This window comes from Falco punctatus (assembly GCF_963210335.1).
Source record: "Falco punctatus genome assembly, chromosome: 3".
Classification (NCBI taxonomy): Eukaryota; Metazoa; Chordata; class Aves; order Falconiformes; family Falconidae; genus Falco; species Falco punctatus.
Window position 1 is genome coordinate 103,609,662 of NC_137582.1, and position 14,650 is coordinate 103,624,311.

Below are 14,650 nucleotides of genomic sequence, written 5' to 3' on the forward strand. Positions count from 1 at the left end.
CACCTTAGAGAATTAATTTGCAACGTGATTTCTGAGCAGGTTACAATTTTGCATATGTAGTTTTCAAAGATACTGTGTTCACCAATTGTCCTGGTTTCAGCTAGGGTGGAGTTAATTATCTTCCTAGGAGCTAGTGTGGTCCTGTGTTTTGGCTTTATGCATTGGCTTCCAGTTTCTCAGGCCTTGCTAGCAAAAAGGCTGGAGGGGCACAAGGAACTGGGAGGGAACACAGCCAGGCCAGCTGACCTGAACCAGCCAAAGAGGTATTCCGTACCATGGGATGTCATGCTTGGTATATCTACCTGGGGGGTTGGCCGGGGCAGGTGGATCATTCTCTGGGACTGGCTGGGCATCTGGGTGATGAGCAAGTTGCATTGTGCACCACGTGCTCCCTTCTTCTTTTCCCTCTGGATTTTAGTCTTTTCCTCCCCCTTTTCATTATAACTGTTATTGTCATCATTGTTATTATTCTTTCATTTTTATTATATTTCAATTATAAAATTTTTCTTACCTCAACCCCGGAGTTTTACATGCCTTTCCAACTCTCCTCCTCGTCCCTGTGGGTGAGGGGGGAGTGAGCGAGTGGCCGGGGTTAAGCTATGACACCAATTAAAACTCTTTGTGGATTAAAAGCCTTCATTTATGTGCATAGTGTTCTAGGTGACTTGTATATAATCTGAACTAGAAATCATAATGTCTTCCAAATAAGAATAAGAGCAAATTTAGAGATATTTCTGAAAACTTGGATTTGATGTCTGGAGTACCTTTTGGTTTTTATTTTGTTTTGTCATGTGAAGAAGATTTAAAAAATGCAAGACTGGACATTTTAAAACTAATTCTTACAATACTTGTTTAAGTTCAGCTTGCCTACATAGAAAAATAGAAAGTAAGAATTAGCTTGGACTCCTAGATTTCCTGCTTTGTTTCCCATCTCCTGGTTGTTTCTTTTCCCCAAATTTTTTTCCAAATGAAAGGAAAATACTTTTTTTCCAGAATTTTTTGTGTGCATTCAGGTTTTGAGTGAACTAATTAGCTTTGTTCCTGGTTGAAGTAACTTGATATTTTAGCAAGTTTGTAGCTGATTGAACAACTCTGTACCCAAAGCAAGAATATGATTTAAAGTGTTGAAATGTCAGTTGTATACATCTCAAATATGTGCAGTCTTTTTTTACTCTGTGTATCCTTTTTTCACTTGTGGGCAAAGATTAGGAGGAATAATTTGCACATCAAACAACTACAGGTTTCCTGTTTTCCTCTTTTAAATAGTATGGTTTCTTCGGGTTGATACCTCTTCAAATATTCTCATACTCCCATTGTAAACTGTTTCAGAGACTGTTGTGGCCACAATCCGCCTGGTTTTCTGTCATGCTTTTTGTTTTGTAAAATGGGAATGACTGCTGACAATGCAAACAATTGCATCGGCAATGTTAATTCTCTTAACTGTTGTTTCAGAAGACATGAAGGTAAGAGGGATATGGGGAGCCGGACATTGTCATGAATGTTGGAGTTTTAACACAGATTTAAGTCTCCCATACAAGGAACACAGATAGAATGGGAAGGTTGGAGACCATCTGCATATTCAGAGCTTTTCCATGTCCAGCTTTCCCTTTCATGCAGGGAGGCAATTTTTTTTTTTTTTGGGGGGGGGGGGGGGGATGTGAAGTTTCTTTATTATTTAGGTTATACGTCTTGTTTTGATTGAAAGAGAAATTGTGATATTTCTGCTGCATGCATACCTGCAGTGTGGAGTCTCCTTTCTTGAAGGCTGTGATTTGGTCCTTGGCCATTGGTTATGACAAACAGATGTCTTGTGGGTTTCTCTGCATGAATAGTCCCTGGATATGGACTGCCATTGTAGTTAGTTTTTCTTCTTTCCCTTGGTGTGTCATTCTTGATTTCACACCTTTCTATCTCCGTCTGTGTTCAGTGATTCCCATAGACTGAGCTTGCGCTCCCAGTTAACGCCAGCTGTCTATTTTTAATGCTGCCACCTTCTCATGTTGCCAGCAGAAAATGTTAGCAGATATACATACGTCCATGTTTTCACCCTGTCTTCAGGATCACTAAAACAACCCCTTCCACATACACACACTTTGTAACTTACTTGCATATATCTGACCTCTCAGGAAAGTTCACTATCATTGAAATTACTTTCATGCTTATGTGATTTCACATGGGAAAAATCCCAACCCTGTTAAATCCTTTAAAAAAAATTGAAATGTTGCTGTTGTAAAACCATCTGAAAATGGTATTTTGTTATTGGGTCAGTCTGATAAAAATGTGCTGGTTTTCAATTCTGTGTTACTAAATTCTAAAGGAAAGTCCCAATTTGCATTAGATGAGACTGATGCTCTGGCTTCCGTAGTAGCATTTTTGGAAGCAATGAGCTACTGTCACAGTCCCCAAATACATCAAGCCATGTCACTTGATGTTTAAGTTGTTTTAGAAATAGCTATCCAAAGACACTTGTTTTGTGTAGTGTTAAATGGTACTATACTTTTCTCTCTCAAAAAAACTCCCACCAAACCAATTCCCAACCAGTTTGTAACTTGGAAATATTTACTGGAAATATTACTGGATACCTCAGCTGTCAGCTAGTGCTTTCTTGGCACAAAATATGAATAAACTTGCTGTGTCTTGGCAGTGTGGTCCTTAACAAACAGCTACAGTGCCTGAATAATAGAGTGAATATGCTCTGTGTGAATTAAAGGTTGCTTTTCCCATCCCTTTAATTTTTCTTGTCTTAAGTCAGTGACAAGACTTTTATTTTTTTTCTTTATACTGAACAGTATATCTTTGGAATTAGGATGGGAGTTTTTTTGGAGGCCTCCCTGGAACAGCGTGTTCCAGACATGTTTCCCTCCAGCAATAAAATGTTCAAATAGCACTTGTAGTTTTGCTTGAGCTTCATAGTGACTTAAAAATGGGTCCCCACAATACACACCATTTGCCTTGCCACCATCTTGCATTGTTCTTTTCATGCTCCATTGATGTGGATCGCTCCAACATAGGTGAAATGGCCATTTTGGTAGCTATAAAGGTCCTTCCTGGGAATTAAAAAGCCTTTATTAATATGTGGAGCTAGGCTTTTTGCTGAAACATCACAAAATCCCAGGAGGAAAACAAGAAAGAAATTCTAGGAAAGTTAGCAGCACATAGAAGCGGTTTGTGGTTTTTTAAAGTGTAATTTTAAGGAAAACAGAGAAGAAAACCTTTTGGATGATAAGTTGCTAGAAAGACGCTTGGATTCTCATTGTTCTTGCATAATAATGAGTTTGATGAATTTATTATTCTGTTCCTTGTGCAATGGTTTACTTTCAAGGTCCAATTCTGTTCTTAATGAAAGCATAATTTGAGCTCTAATATCTTGAGACTTAATGAGTTAAGATCTTACTGTGTCAAATCCTATTTAATAATGCCATTGTTCTTTGACCTCTTGTGTTTGAATTTTGTCTGAACTAAGTTGTTGCATCATATAATCATACAATATCTAGCCCTCAGTGAGATACTGAGCTTTTCTGAGTCTCATTAATGAAAGCAGCACTGTCTTATGTAACTGTTTGATTTCTGCTGCAGAAATTTCATTTTTCTTTCCTCTATGTGAAAATACTTGGTTAACTGGTCTCATCAAAAGAGGTAACTTGGCTTCCCTGAATGTCCACACAGTCAGAACACAGATACTGCATCTGGAGAGAAAGCAGTAAAGGCAGGCTGTTGGCTTTCCAGAGCCTGAGGGGACTGGGTGCTAACATGAAAGTTCACTGGGTTACATCTCTTCTATCTCTGGGGTTATGTATTTATACAAATTCAGGCTAATAGTGTAACTGAAGTCCTGAAAAATGGCTGATAATCTGAAAACTGTCCTTGCGAATCTGCTTTTCATACTTACAAACTATTTTGTATAGTTTCTCTGGGTGAACTGCTTGAGATAAAATGCATTCGCTTTCGCTTAGAGGATGTTTAGCCATGCACTGCTGGCCTGCCTGTGGTCACGACTTGTGACAGTATTCTAGCTTCCTTTCAGCAGTGTTTGTGTTGGACATTGTTTCATTGTATGTAGACTGGTCTCCTTTTTAACCAAATATTTTCACATTGCTGGAGAGAGTGAATCAAAACAAACCTAGCTGATGATTTGTTTTGTTTTGGTGGTTGGGTTTTTTTTCTGGGACATGAATGACATGCTCACCAGCAATCGCATATGAGCTGACAAGAAGGATGCTTTACCTGTGTTTCCTTCTTTTCTTTCCCTGGGTTATCAAGCAATGAGTTTATGTGCACTGCTTTAGCTGACGGAGAAAGTACAGGTGATGCTGGTTCTTTGCCCTGTCCTGTCAGCTGTAATGTATTTGCCATAAGCCTCTGTACTTCAGCAGCAGAAAGAGCTTTTGAAACTGTAATGGTTGTATCAGCTTCTTCATCCCTCGAAGATAAAATGCTAAGTATTATTATAAGAAAGTAGCTTCTTACTACTAACTTGTATAGTAAGCTTGTCACAGCCTGGGGAAGACTGACAGATTAAACGATTAGCTATTGAGAACTATTAGTAAATCTTGAGCTTCCTTAACTGCTTTCATTTATTGGTATGAGGCTGACTTAATGAGCACTACAACATCATCCTCTTGGATTTTTGTGTTTTGGATGTGCTCAGCAGTATCCCTGGCAGCTGTGAACTGTATTAGATTGTTAGACTGCAGTTAACAGTTTCCACTCCCTTGCTCTATGATTCTGCACGTGTGCCCAGCCTAGTGCATATACTTACTTAAGGGAAAAGAACCAAAGAGAACGGCAAATAAATTGAGCACTCTGGAGAAGGGGCCAGCATATCTGCAAAACTCTGATGCTGAGGCATTGTCTTTCTGCTTCAGCACTAGCTTGTCCCCTACCATTTGGGTCTGAGATCTGTCTGCAGCCTCTCATTTTTTTGGCTATTCATTTCTTACAATTTTCTTTACTTTGGCTAACTTCCCTGCTTTTGTCACTTACTCCTGCCATGTCCTTTCACTTGCACCTGAGTTGTGCTGACAAATAGTGCCAGTCCTTCGTGCACCCAAAAGATAGATTTCTACATTACTGAACAACATGCTCTGTGAGTTGCCTGTCATTTATTGGGTTCTTTCACAGAAGTAGATAACATTCTAAGGATAAAAGCAATGTATATGATAAAATCACTATAATTTATCTGTGTACAGTTATTACATTATTTGGGTAGAGTCCAGGGCACTGACAGCCAGAACATCTGTCTTCTTTTTATGATACCAGTTAACAAGGAAAAGTTGAAGTCCTCCCAGACTAATTGGTAGTACGTTTCTAACTCTTCTCAAACTCAGGTACATGCCCGTCATGAGAAATGCGCTTGCAAGCTCCTGTGGCGCAAGTTGGGGAATAGGCCTTCTCCAGGCTTCGCAGTGTTTTCCAAGTACTTCCTTTGCAGCTTGTTATCAATAGCTGTTACGTGGATCTTTATTCTTAAATACCCAGATACAACATTATTTTTGTTCTCTTAAACAGAAAAAAACCAACCCAAACAAACCCCAAAGAAGTAGATTCTGCTACTCTTTTTAAGCTAATTTCATCTCTTTCTCTAAACCCTATATATTTGTCAGACCTACTTTCTGCTTGGACTTTTTCTTTTCCTCATTGTGCTTAAGTCCTGTTAATCTCTTAACTCATTCTGGGATTTGCTTTCCTTTGGGAGCTCTCACCTACTACGTGTTTTTGCCAATTCATTTTTTTCTCCAGTCCCCTTCTTCATTCCCTTCCCAATAGTATTTTGTCTTATAGGCTTATAGCTTTTGGGTTTGCCCTTCTTGTTTGTTGTTTTGGCTTTTTTTAAACTTTAGATTTTATTTTAATGGAAACAAATTTCCATTGTGAGTGAAGCAATGGAAGGAAATACTACCAAAATAAAGCCAAGAGGAGAAAAACATTAACTTCAAGTACAGGAGAGGAGAATTTTCATGATAAAACCCTGAAACATTTAGGTTAAATTAAAGTCTGTGATAGATACCAACTGCTGGTTTAGTGAGCTGCTGAAGTCCTCTTGCTTCGGATCTTCAAAGCATGGCAGTTCACAAGCTGTCACAGTTTCAGATACATAGAACGAACTAGGCACATTCTCCTCTACCCTTGCTCAGTAATGAGACAAAAAGCATCTGGAGGGAAACTGGCACTTCAGATTCAGTTCATGAGTACATGATGTGTGCTCTGCCTTTGCTGCCCACTCCTGGCTCCAGAGAGGCTTCTGCAAGTCATGACAGTTGCTGTGGTATGGAGAAAGCATTTTGCACTGCATTTTGCATTGTGCCTCTCTTTTCCTTTGGTCTCCTGGAATGATGAGAAAACCGATAATGATGCTGCCTTGTGATCATGGAGTATATGAAACTATTCAGTCCAACTCCTTATGTCTGACTTGGCCAAGATGCTAGAAATTATAGAGTAATTGTGAAGGTCATCAGGGTGTTGTCTTTGTCAGTCCTAGTCTTTCCCCCAAGGGAATCCACTTTAGTAAATAGTAAATAGCTATGCACTCAAAGGTGCCTGCGTTCCAGAAGTGACCACGACCACGAAGATCTCTGTTGTAGCTTCTTCCTAGCATCAGTTTTCTGAGGATATCTTTTGGAAGGATATCTTCTTTCCTAACAATTTGCCAGTTTACTCCTGCTTGCATTAACATCCAGCTGCCTAATTTTGGTATCTCAGTTCTACCCATTAATTGGGCAGAAGTTTCTGGTGCGAGTTGATATACCTCAGGTTTTGTTTTCTTAATTGGTCCTTTTACAACCACCTTTCTTCAGAGCTATTAGATAATGCAGCACAAAGAACCTAACAGAATTGTATTACAGCATCTTTCCTTCCCCTCCCACCCTCCCCCTTCTCCCTCCAGCTATATTTGTCAAATTTTGACACGTCTCTGCTTTGGGTTAGTCATACAGTTTTCAGTTTTATTGAAGAAACTCATCTTTTTTGTTTATAAGTTTTTTGATTGTCTATGTAATTCTTCAGTTTCATTCTTGACAGATAGATAGCAAGAAACAGATCTTTACAGGATATGCTAAATACTCTATTCAAGTTTCCAGCAGCTTGGTTAGCCTACCTAGGAACCTAGTTTCAGGCTGGGGCTCTTTTTTGGCTGTGAGTTGTGGGGCTGATGGCCAGTAAAAATGCTGAGCTGCGTGGCCCAAAGAAAGGAGAAATTCTAAATTGTAAACCACAAAAGGAAAAGAATAAACTACCACCCCTGGGGCATAATCTGCTTCTTGGTTGAACAGATTAGCCTTGGACTTTGTGCTGGTAACATTACAGCAGACATCCTTGGAAAAAGAATGCATGTTTGATGAGCAATGTGTTTTCAGAGACCAGTACAAACCTTTTTTGCCTCAAGGAATTTGTATGTGGTACCTTTTTACTGTCACTGTGTGCAGTACAAATAGCACTAAAAATTGTTATTAAATGTACATTATGTTTATAGATTACATCAAGAAGACTTTGTGTGTTATCACAAGTAGCAAGAAAAGAATAAATGTCAATTCTACTAAATGAACAGGAGTGAATGCTTTGGGAAATACCACAGTAGTAATCATAAAGTTGCTGCTGTAAAGTGGTAAATTAAAAAAATCTGTTTGTACGAAAATCAGGGAGTTTCAGCTGTAACAAGTTTTTAGTATGGCAGCTTGTTCTTGCCCAAAATTTTTTACTTTTTTTCCAAGTTGAGAAAGATCCATCTATTATTTCTCTTAAAAAAAACCCAACAAAATGTGTTTTAAAAGAAATGCTTCCCATTTCCTTTTTTTTGTTTGTTTGTTAAAATAAAGTAGAAACGGCTAAGGTTCAAAGTCTGGTGTGAATGTCATCTGGAAATATGCCTTTGTCTGTTGTTAGGGTTTGGGGTAAAAAGTCTGACTTACGGTCTGTTCTCAATGTTATCATGACATGCTTATATAATTGATTAGAATAATTTAAATTATTAATGCTGATAATTCAGGAGTGTTTCTTATTACTTGGTTAGCAGTTACCTACATGGATGTGGGACCAGTAGCAGCAAATTGGAAATTGCCTCATTAAACTTACTGTGCCAGTAATAAGTCAGGAACTGTGAGGAACTGTGACAAGTAAGCCACTCGGGCATTCTGTTGCCAGCACAGTCCTTCGTATTCTGTCTTTTGAATGACAGGGGCTGCCTTGGGAAGGCGATAAGTACAGGGAGTACCCAAACCCCTGTTTGTTCTGTTTTCCAAGAGTTGGTGCTGCTGAGTTTTACTTGACTACTCTGTTGGCTGACACTCCCCAAGTCCGTGGTGAATTTAGACTAAATAAACTTTACAAAGTTCCTTGTACAAGAGTTTGCACAAATATTTGTTGGGCTCCCAGCTCTAGTTACGCTGCCTGCAAACCATTGTCAGACTTTCTGTACACCTTAGTTAGACCTTTGTGGGTAGATGGCAGCTTCCATGGCAAAACAGTCCTGGTTAGTATATCCTGCTGTAATCTTCTCTGGCATGCTAGCAAGAACACAGAGGCTTCTCCAAGTATTTTTACATCTTCTTTCCCCTCTTCAATCTACAAAAATTGAAAGGAAAAGTGACCTCTTGGGATAGGAGTATGGGCTGACTTTTGGTAGCTCAGAGATTAAGAGAGGAAACTATTAAACGGAGACTTTTCTGTGTTAACAGTGAACTGTAATAGTGCTGTAGAGGTAAAGATTTCTAATATTGGTCAAGGATTTTGTGTATTGGGTACATGGAGTGTATTTGTATAGCTTTTCTTTTTAGCTAAAATTGTAGACAGCTATTAATCCAAGTAATACTCAAGTCCAAATAATGTAGAACTATTAATTTGGAACAGTACGTTTTTACACTGCATCGTTTCTGATCTTGTGAACACAGAACACTGTTGGTGTCAGTATGTGCAAGTGAAATCTACATCACTTGCTATTGCAGTCTGTTTTGGGCCGATGTTTGATCTTTTACACTTTGTGTTCACAATGTTGATGCCCAGGCTCAGAACTGATGCTGTTACAGATGTGAACTTGGGCTCCCAACAGCAAACTGAGGAATTCAAACTTCAGTTCAGAATCTCCCCTTATTGCAGGGGTTATTTGTGGAGAGACCCATCAAGGAAAGGGAAGTGATGGGAAGCTTCCTAAAAATCTTCTGAGTATGTTCAGTCTGTTCCCAAAGGTAGGCATAGGTGCAAGCAGCTTTCATGAGTGGGCAATGAATACGCTGTTTCCTCCACAGAAGGGTGATGCATCAGAGTAATTCTGTTTGTTGTAAGAAGCAGAGCTTAAAATAGAATTGTATCCTTCCTAAACATAGTAAATGTGTCATAGTGTCATATGTGTCATATGTGTCATAGTAAAGCGCAGGGCTTTAAAAATTTTTATTATTAATGTCCCTCGTATATATTTTGTTCTTTTCATCGAGGTGGCCAACTTTATGACATCTGTTATTACAACAGCCTTTTTTCTGCCCTACTTTCCCTCTGTTGTTTTTTGTTTTCCATTTTGTCTCATTTTCTGGTCAGATAGCTTTAATTAGCATTTCCAGTGTCTGATTGTATTGTTGTCACACATTCTTTCTATTCCATTCATCATATTTTTTTAATTTTTTAATTTTTTTCTTTTTTTTCCTTTTCTTTATTAATGTACAGTGGGTTATCTTCTTTCTAGGTCTCTATTAACTCTCTGGAGTGCTAAACTTGAGAGAGGAGTGTTAATAGCTGAGAGATTGCCCTTGGCATACTTATTTGTAGGCAAGTTGTTTGAACTTGTAATACTTGGAAAATGAAAGTTAATATATTTGTTTTGTTATTCCCATGGAAACGAGATATTTATAATGAGCTTCTAAAAACAAGTTACAAATACACACAAAGAAGCTGATTCTTTGTAGCAGTTGCTTAATAGAAAAAACTGGTTCATTTGGGGGTTTTTAATGGGTTTTTTGAGTTCATGACCTCTGAAAAGCTGGTGTCAGGAAGGGGCTTCCTGAATGTGAACAGGGCATTAAAAATAGCTGAAATAAACTGAGGATACAATTACCTTCTGTATCATGCAGTGTTCATAGGTTTATCATTTTTCATGGAGTCACAGAATGGTTTGTGTAGGAAGGGACCTTCCAAGGCCATCTAGCCCAGCCCCCCTGCCATGGGCAGGAACACCTTCAGCTGGATCGGGATGCTCAGAGCCCCGGCCAGGCTGGCCTTGGACGTTCCCAGGGATGGAGCACCCACAGCCTCTCTGGGCAACCTGTGCCAGTGCCCCACCACACTCATCATCAAGGATTTCCTCCTCACATCCAGTCCGAATCTGCCGTCTTCTAGTTTAAAGCCATTCCCCCTTGTCCTATCGCTACAGCCCCTGCTAAAGTCTGTCCCGTCTCTCCTGTGAGCCCCCGTTACATGCTGGAAGGCTGCAGTGAGTGTCCCCGGAGCCTTCTCTTCCCCAGGCTGAGCCACCCCAGCTCTCCCAGCCTTCCCTCACGGCAGAGCTGCTGCAGCCCTCGGAGCATTTCTGTGCCTCCTCTGGACCCGCTACGACAGGTCCATGTCTGTCCTGTGCTGGGCCCCCCCGCACTGCAGGGGGTCTCACCCGGGCAGAGGGGCACAGTCCCCTCCCTCCACCTGCCAGCCACACTGCTGGTGATGCCACCAGGACACGGGTGGCTTTCTGGGCTGTGAGCACACAGTGCCGGCTCACATCCAGCATTTCATCCACCAGCACCCCCATGTCCTTCTCCACAGGGCATTTGGTGGAGCTGGAGGAGACTGATCCTGTGGAGTGTGTAAATCCAGACCTATGAAGGGTTGTTGGGAGACTGCCTCTGTCATTTCTCTCTGCTTGGTCCGTTGTCCCCTTGCATTCAACCCACAACTGTAGGGGTGGGAGAGAGGGCTGGTGCGTGTGGTCCCGCTGAGCAGCAATGGTCGCAGGGCTGCTCAGAGCTCTGAGACCTCTCTCCAGAGGCAGCAGGGCCTGCAGCACTGCTACTTGGTAACTCTGAGGCTGTGGTATGTGGCATACATGTCCCATACGTGGCATACCAGAGGTGCCAAAACATGTTAAGAGATAATTAAGGGTTATGATTTTGGGGTTTCTACAAGGCTTGGCATGCCTTGCAACTGCAGAATTTTTGAGTTAAGTAGAATGTTTTTCAGATGGGTTTGATAATACTGTGGTAGATGGGACAGGGAAAGAGGATGTTTTTGGAGTGTAGGAAAAGATAATGAATTTCAGAATTAAAGCTGCTTTATTTAGGAAACCTGGGATACAGTTCCAAAAATTCCTGCATTCACAATCCTGTTTTTAGTGTCACTCCAATTAATGTTTTTTTGCTGGTAAAGGATATCTGCCACGATGCATGTTTCTTTTTCTTTTGAGTCCAGCAGCAATACTACATTGATCATATGTGTATCCAATTTGTGGTTACTTTTTAGGTTGGAGGGAAAGAAGAACCCATTTCCTTTCCCTGTGTTACTCTGACAGGGAAAAAACCAACTGTGAGAGGTAGGAGTGGCTTTGTGTTAGACCAGGAACAGATGTTCTCTGCTCCTTTTGGCACCCTTATTTATGTATTTTTACTTTTAATACAGAATTTTTTAAAAAAAAAAAGTTGTTCTTTTGCATTTGATGTATGGAACCATAAATTCTACATGTATTAATAAAAATAAAAGGAATCAGCATGAATTTCAACAGTTTTTTCTGAAAGTGGTCATTCCCTTTCCCATTGTGATGACCCTGACCGATGATCCAAGACAAACTGTAGCAGTCCCGATTGGAGACTTGCAGGTAATCAATGTGCTACAGAAAACTGAATCTGAAAGGTCTGTGTGTTAGACTTGTCAGTGAGTCTGTAGTGAACAAGGGCCTTCGTGTGGTGTCACACTTAAGCTCTGCAATGACTGCCGATGTCATCTTTCTCAAAATGAGAGGCAAAACAAAATGAAGTCCTGACCTCTTGAAGGTTTTTGGGCGTGTTTCATCAGAAGAGGGATATTAATCCTATTAATGAGAGTCCTGGACAAATTCCAAGTACTTAATTGCGGTTATTCCATGTCTGTCTAAGTAATGAAATACTGGATTCTGTGCTTCATTTCCACTGTCATGATATTCTTTGACTAGCTAATGCCATGAGAAACTCCAGCATATGCTTCACCTAAAGCAGACAAGTAGTCACAAACAGCAAAGTTTGATCAAAAAACAAATAAACTTTATTTCTGGCTAAAATAGTGAGTGTGAGGGATGTAGGAATTTGCTACATGTTGGGCTGTGTTTGAAATAAAGGATAGTAGTATTGAGTGATATGTAAAGGGTTGTGTTAGGGTTGAATTTTTCTGTGAATAACCAATTTCTTCTTGTTTTAAAAGCCTTGGATAAAATTTCACTTTGTGTTTATTTAATTGAAGTAGAAGTCACTTCCTAACTGTTGGTGTCTAAACCTGAGAAATCACACTCCCTCCTTTCGTTAGTGGAGGCACCCTCCGAGTGAGATAAATTGATGGCAGATAAATAGATGAATAGCCCTTGGCAGTGGCTCTGTGTGACACTTGAATTAAAATCAGATTTCTATGCATAGTTTTTCTACCCTGAGGTTTCTGTTGCCAGTGCACTTTCTCTATCCTTGCATCTATTGTTTATTCCTGTATAAACAGCCATCACTGTTTAAAGGACTGGTCTGGGTTGTGTGGTGTTTTGTTGGGGTTTTTTTCTGGTTTGCTTGAAATGCTCTCTAAATTGGCATAAAAAGAAATGCTTAAGCAGCAAGCAAAACTCACATAGTAGCATGTTTCCCAGCAATATGGACTCTCAAATGTTTCTTTGACTTTGAGGATTTCATGATGTTGTAAGCAACAGAAAAACATCTTCTGCTATTAAAGATGGTACTATTTAAGATTGCATCAATATAAGTATCAACATTTTTTTGAAACTTTTCTATTTGATGTTAAATTTTAGCTTAAAACATATGGCTAAATTTTGGTGGTTAAATTATTGATCTAAAGATCAGGGAATCTGTAATTTAATAATACAAGAAAAGGTGCATTTTGTGGGCAGTAAAATTCATAGAAAAGAAATTTATTAAATTTTTAGATCATGAGTAATCTCACTAATGCTGTGGCCTCATACCTGCGTTTTAAAATGTGGAACACTGCAAATGGTTTTGTGTTAAGGAAAAGACAGCAACAGTGTGTACTCTACTATGTTATCTCCTGCCTAAACTGAATAGTTTGAAATCCTAGAAAACAGACTTGCAGTAATCTCCTTTTGGTTAAATGCATCTCTCATGAATACTGAGTTTCTTTGTAGGAGTTTTATCAGTTGAACCCTTTGGCCTGATGAGTGTAAAAGTTCTGCAGGAGTGACTGTATAAATAGACGTTTGTAAAGTGTGAATTTCCCACTCTGTCAGATTTTGTACTGTACACTAGCAGAATCTTCTCTACTGAAAGTAAACCTGAGTAAGTAATTTACTGGTGTGGAAATATGGGCTTCCTGTTAGTGAAAACAACAAGTCTTCAGCTCTGAATTTCTGGGGGGGCGGGGCGTGTGTGTGTGTGAGTTGTCGGACTGCTATAGTGTGTTTTTCATGAACCTGTGAATGTTTTATGAAGGTGATGGGTCCAAGAAGGAAAACAGGCATTAAATTTAAATGCATCACTTTAAATTTGTCAGTCTTGAATAGAGAAGGAATTTCAAGTTTGTAAATGCTTTTCAATAGTTTGCTTTACACAGCAGCATTATTCTTAATTTACTTGTGAATACATGAATAAGTGACCTGTAAATGATATGTCTAGCTAGGCTAGAAATAAAAAAAATACTAAATAACAAAACTCACCTCAGATGCTTCAGTTCTTGTCTTTTATGCATGCAGACTTTATATTAGTCATCACCTAAATGAGACTATATTTGGTTTGATGAGCTGGAGGCATTTGGACAGTAGGCCAGGTCCCTTTATTTCTTCCACATTTCTGAATGTTCATCGAGGGAAGTTTCTAAAGTGCTATCCTGCTGGTGTACGTAAAAAAAGGAAGTGCTGTTCCTGGGATATGTTTTATTTGACACCATGTATGGGCTGCATGGGTCTTCCTGTTCTGTTGCATTTTTCTGTTTTGAACTGCAACTGTTCCACTATTCTGGGAATGCTTGTTGTGCTCTTTTGTAATTTCTTTTTAATTTCTGTGTGTTTCAACAGGGGAAAGTCTTCCAGAACTATCACTTTTGAGCAGTTTAAGGAGGCTCTTCAAGAACTCTCCAAGAAGCGATTTAAAGACAAAAGTGATGAGGAAGCAGTTCAAGAAATATATAAACTAATTGAAGGGAAAACCCCAATTATATCTGGAGTAACGGTATGTTACTGATCTCATGGATGGATTGTTCTAGCTGTCCGTTGCTCTGCTGCAGTGTTGTTACATTCACCTGCTTCCTTTCGCAGCCCACAGGCCCGGGCAGCCTGCCCCTGTGGGCCTGGGGGCCGCGGCTGTGCTGCGCTGGGTGGGAGCCGTGTGTGAAAGCAGAGTGCGGGGGGTGGTGTTCCTGCGGGCACAGCCATAGCCTCTGCTAGGAATGGCAGGACCACCCAGCGGCACGGTCAGGAGATTTCAAGGAGCTCTCTTGTGTGTGGTTAGAATGTAGAAACATTCATGAAGAGTGCTGTATCCAA

At 39.9% G+C, this 14,650-nt stretch overlaps 1 protein-coding gene across 1 annotated transcript in view; it reads left to right on the forward strand.

The window, feature by feature from the left end:
- Nucleotides 1-14,650, forward strand: part of TPPP (tubulin polymerization promoting protein) — an 80,833-nt gene that overhangs the window by 44,414 nt on the left and 21,769 nt on the right. The window contains exon 3 of the mRNA XM_080379473.1: nucleotides 14,183-14,336. Coding sequence (XP_080235599.1) covers nucleotides 14,183-14,336 — 154 coding nt within the window. The remainder of the gene's footprint in view (nucleotides 1-14,182; nucleotides 14,337-14,650) is intronic.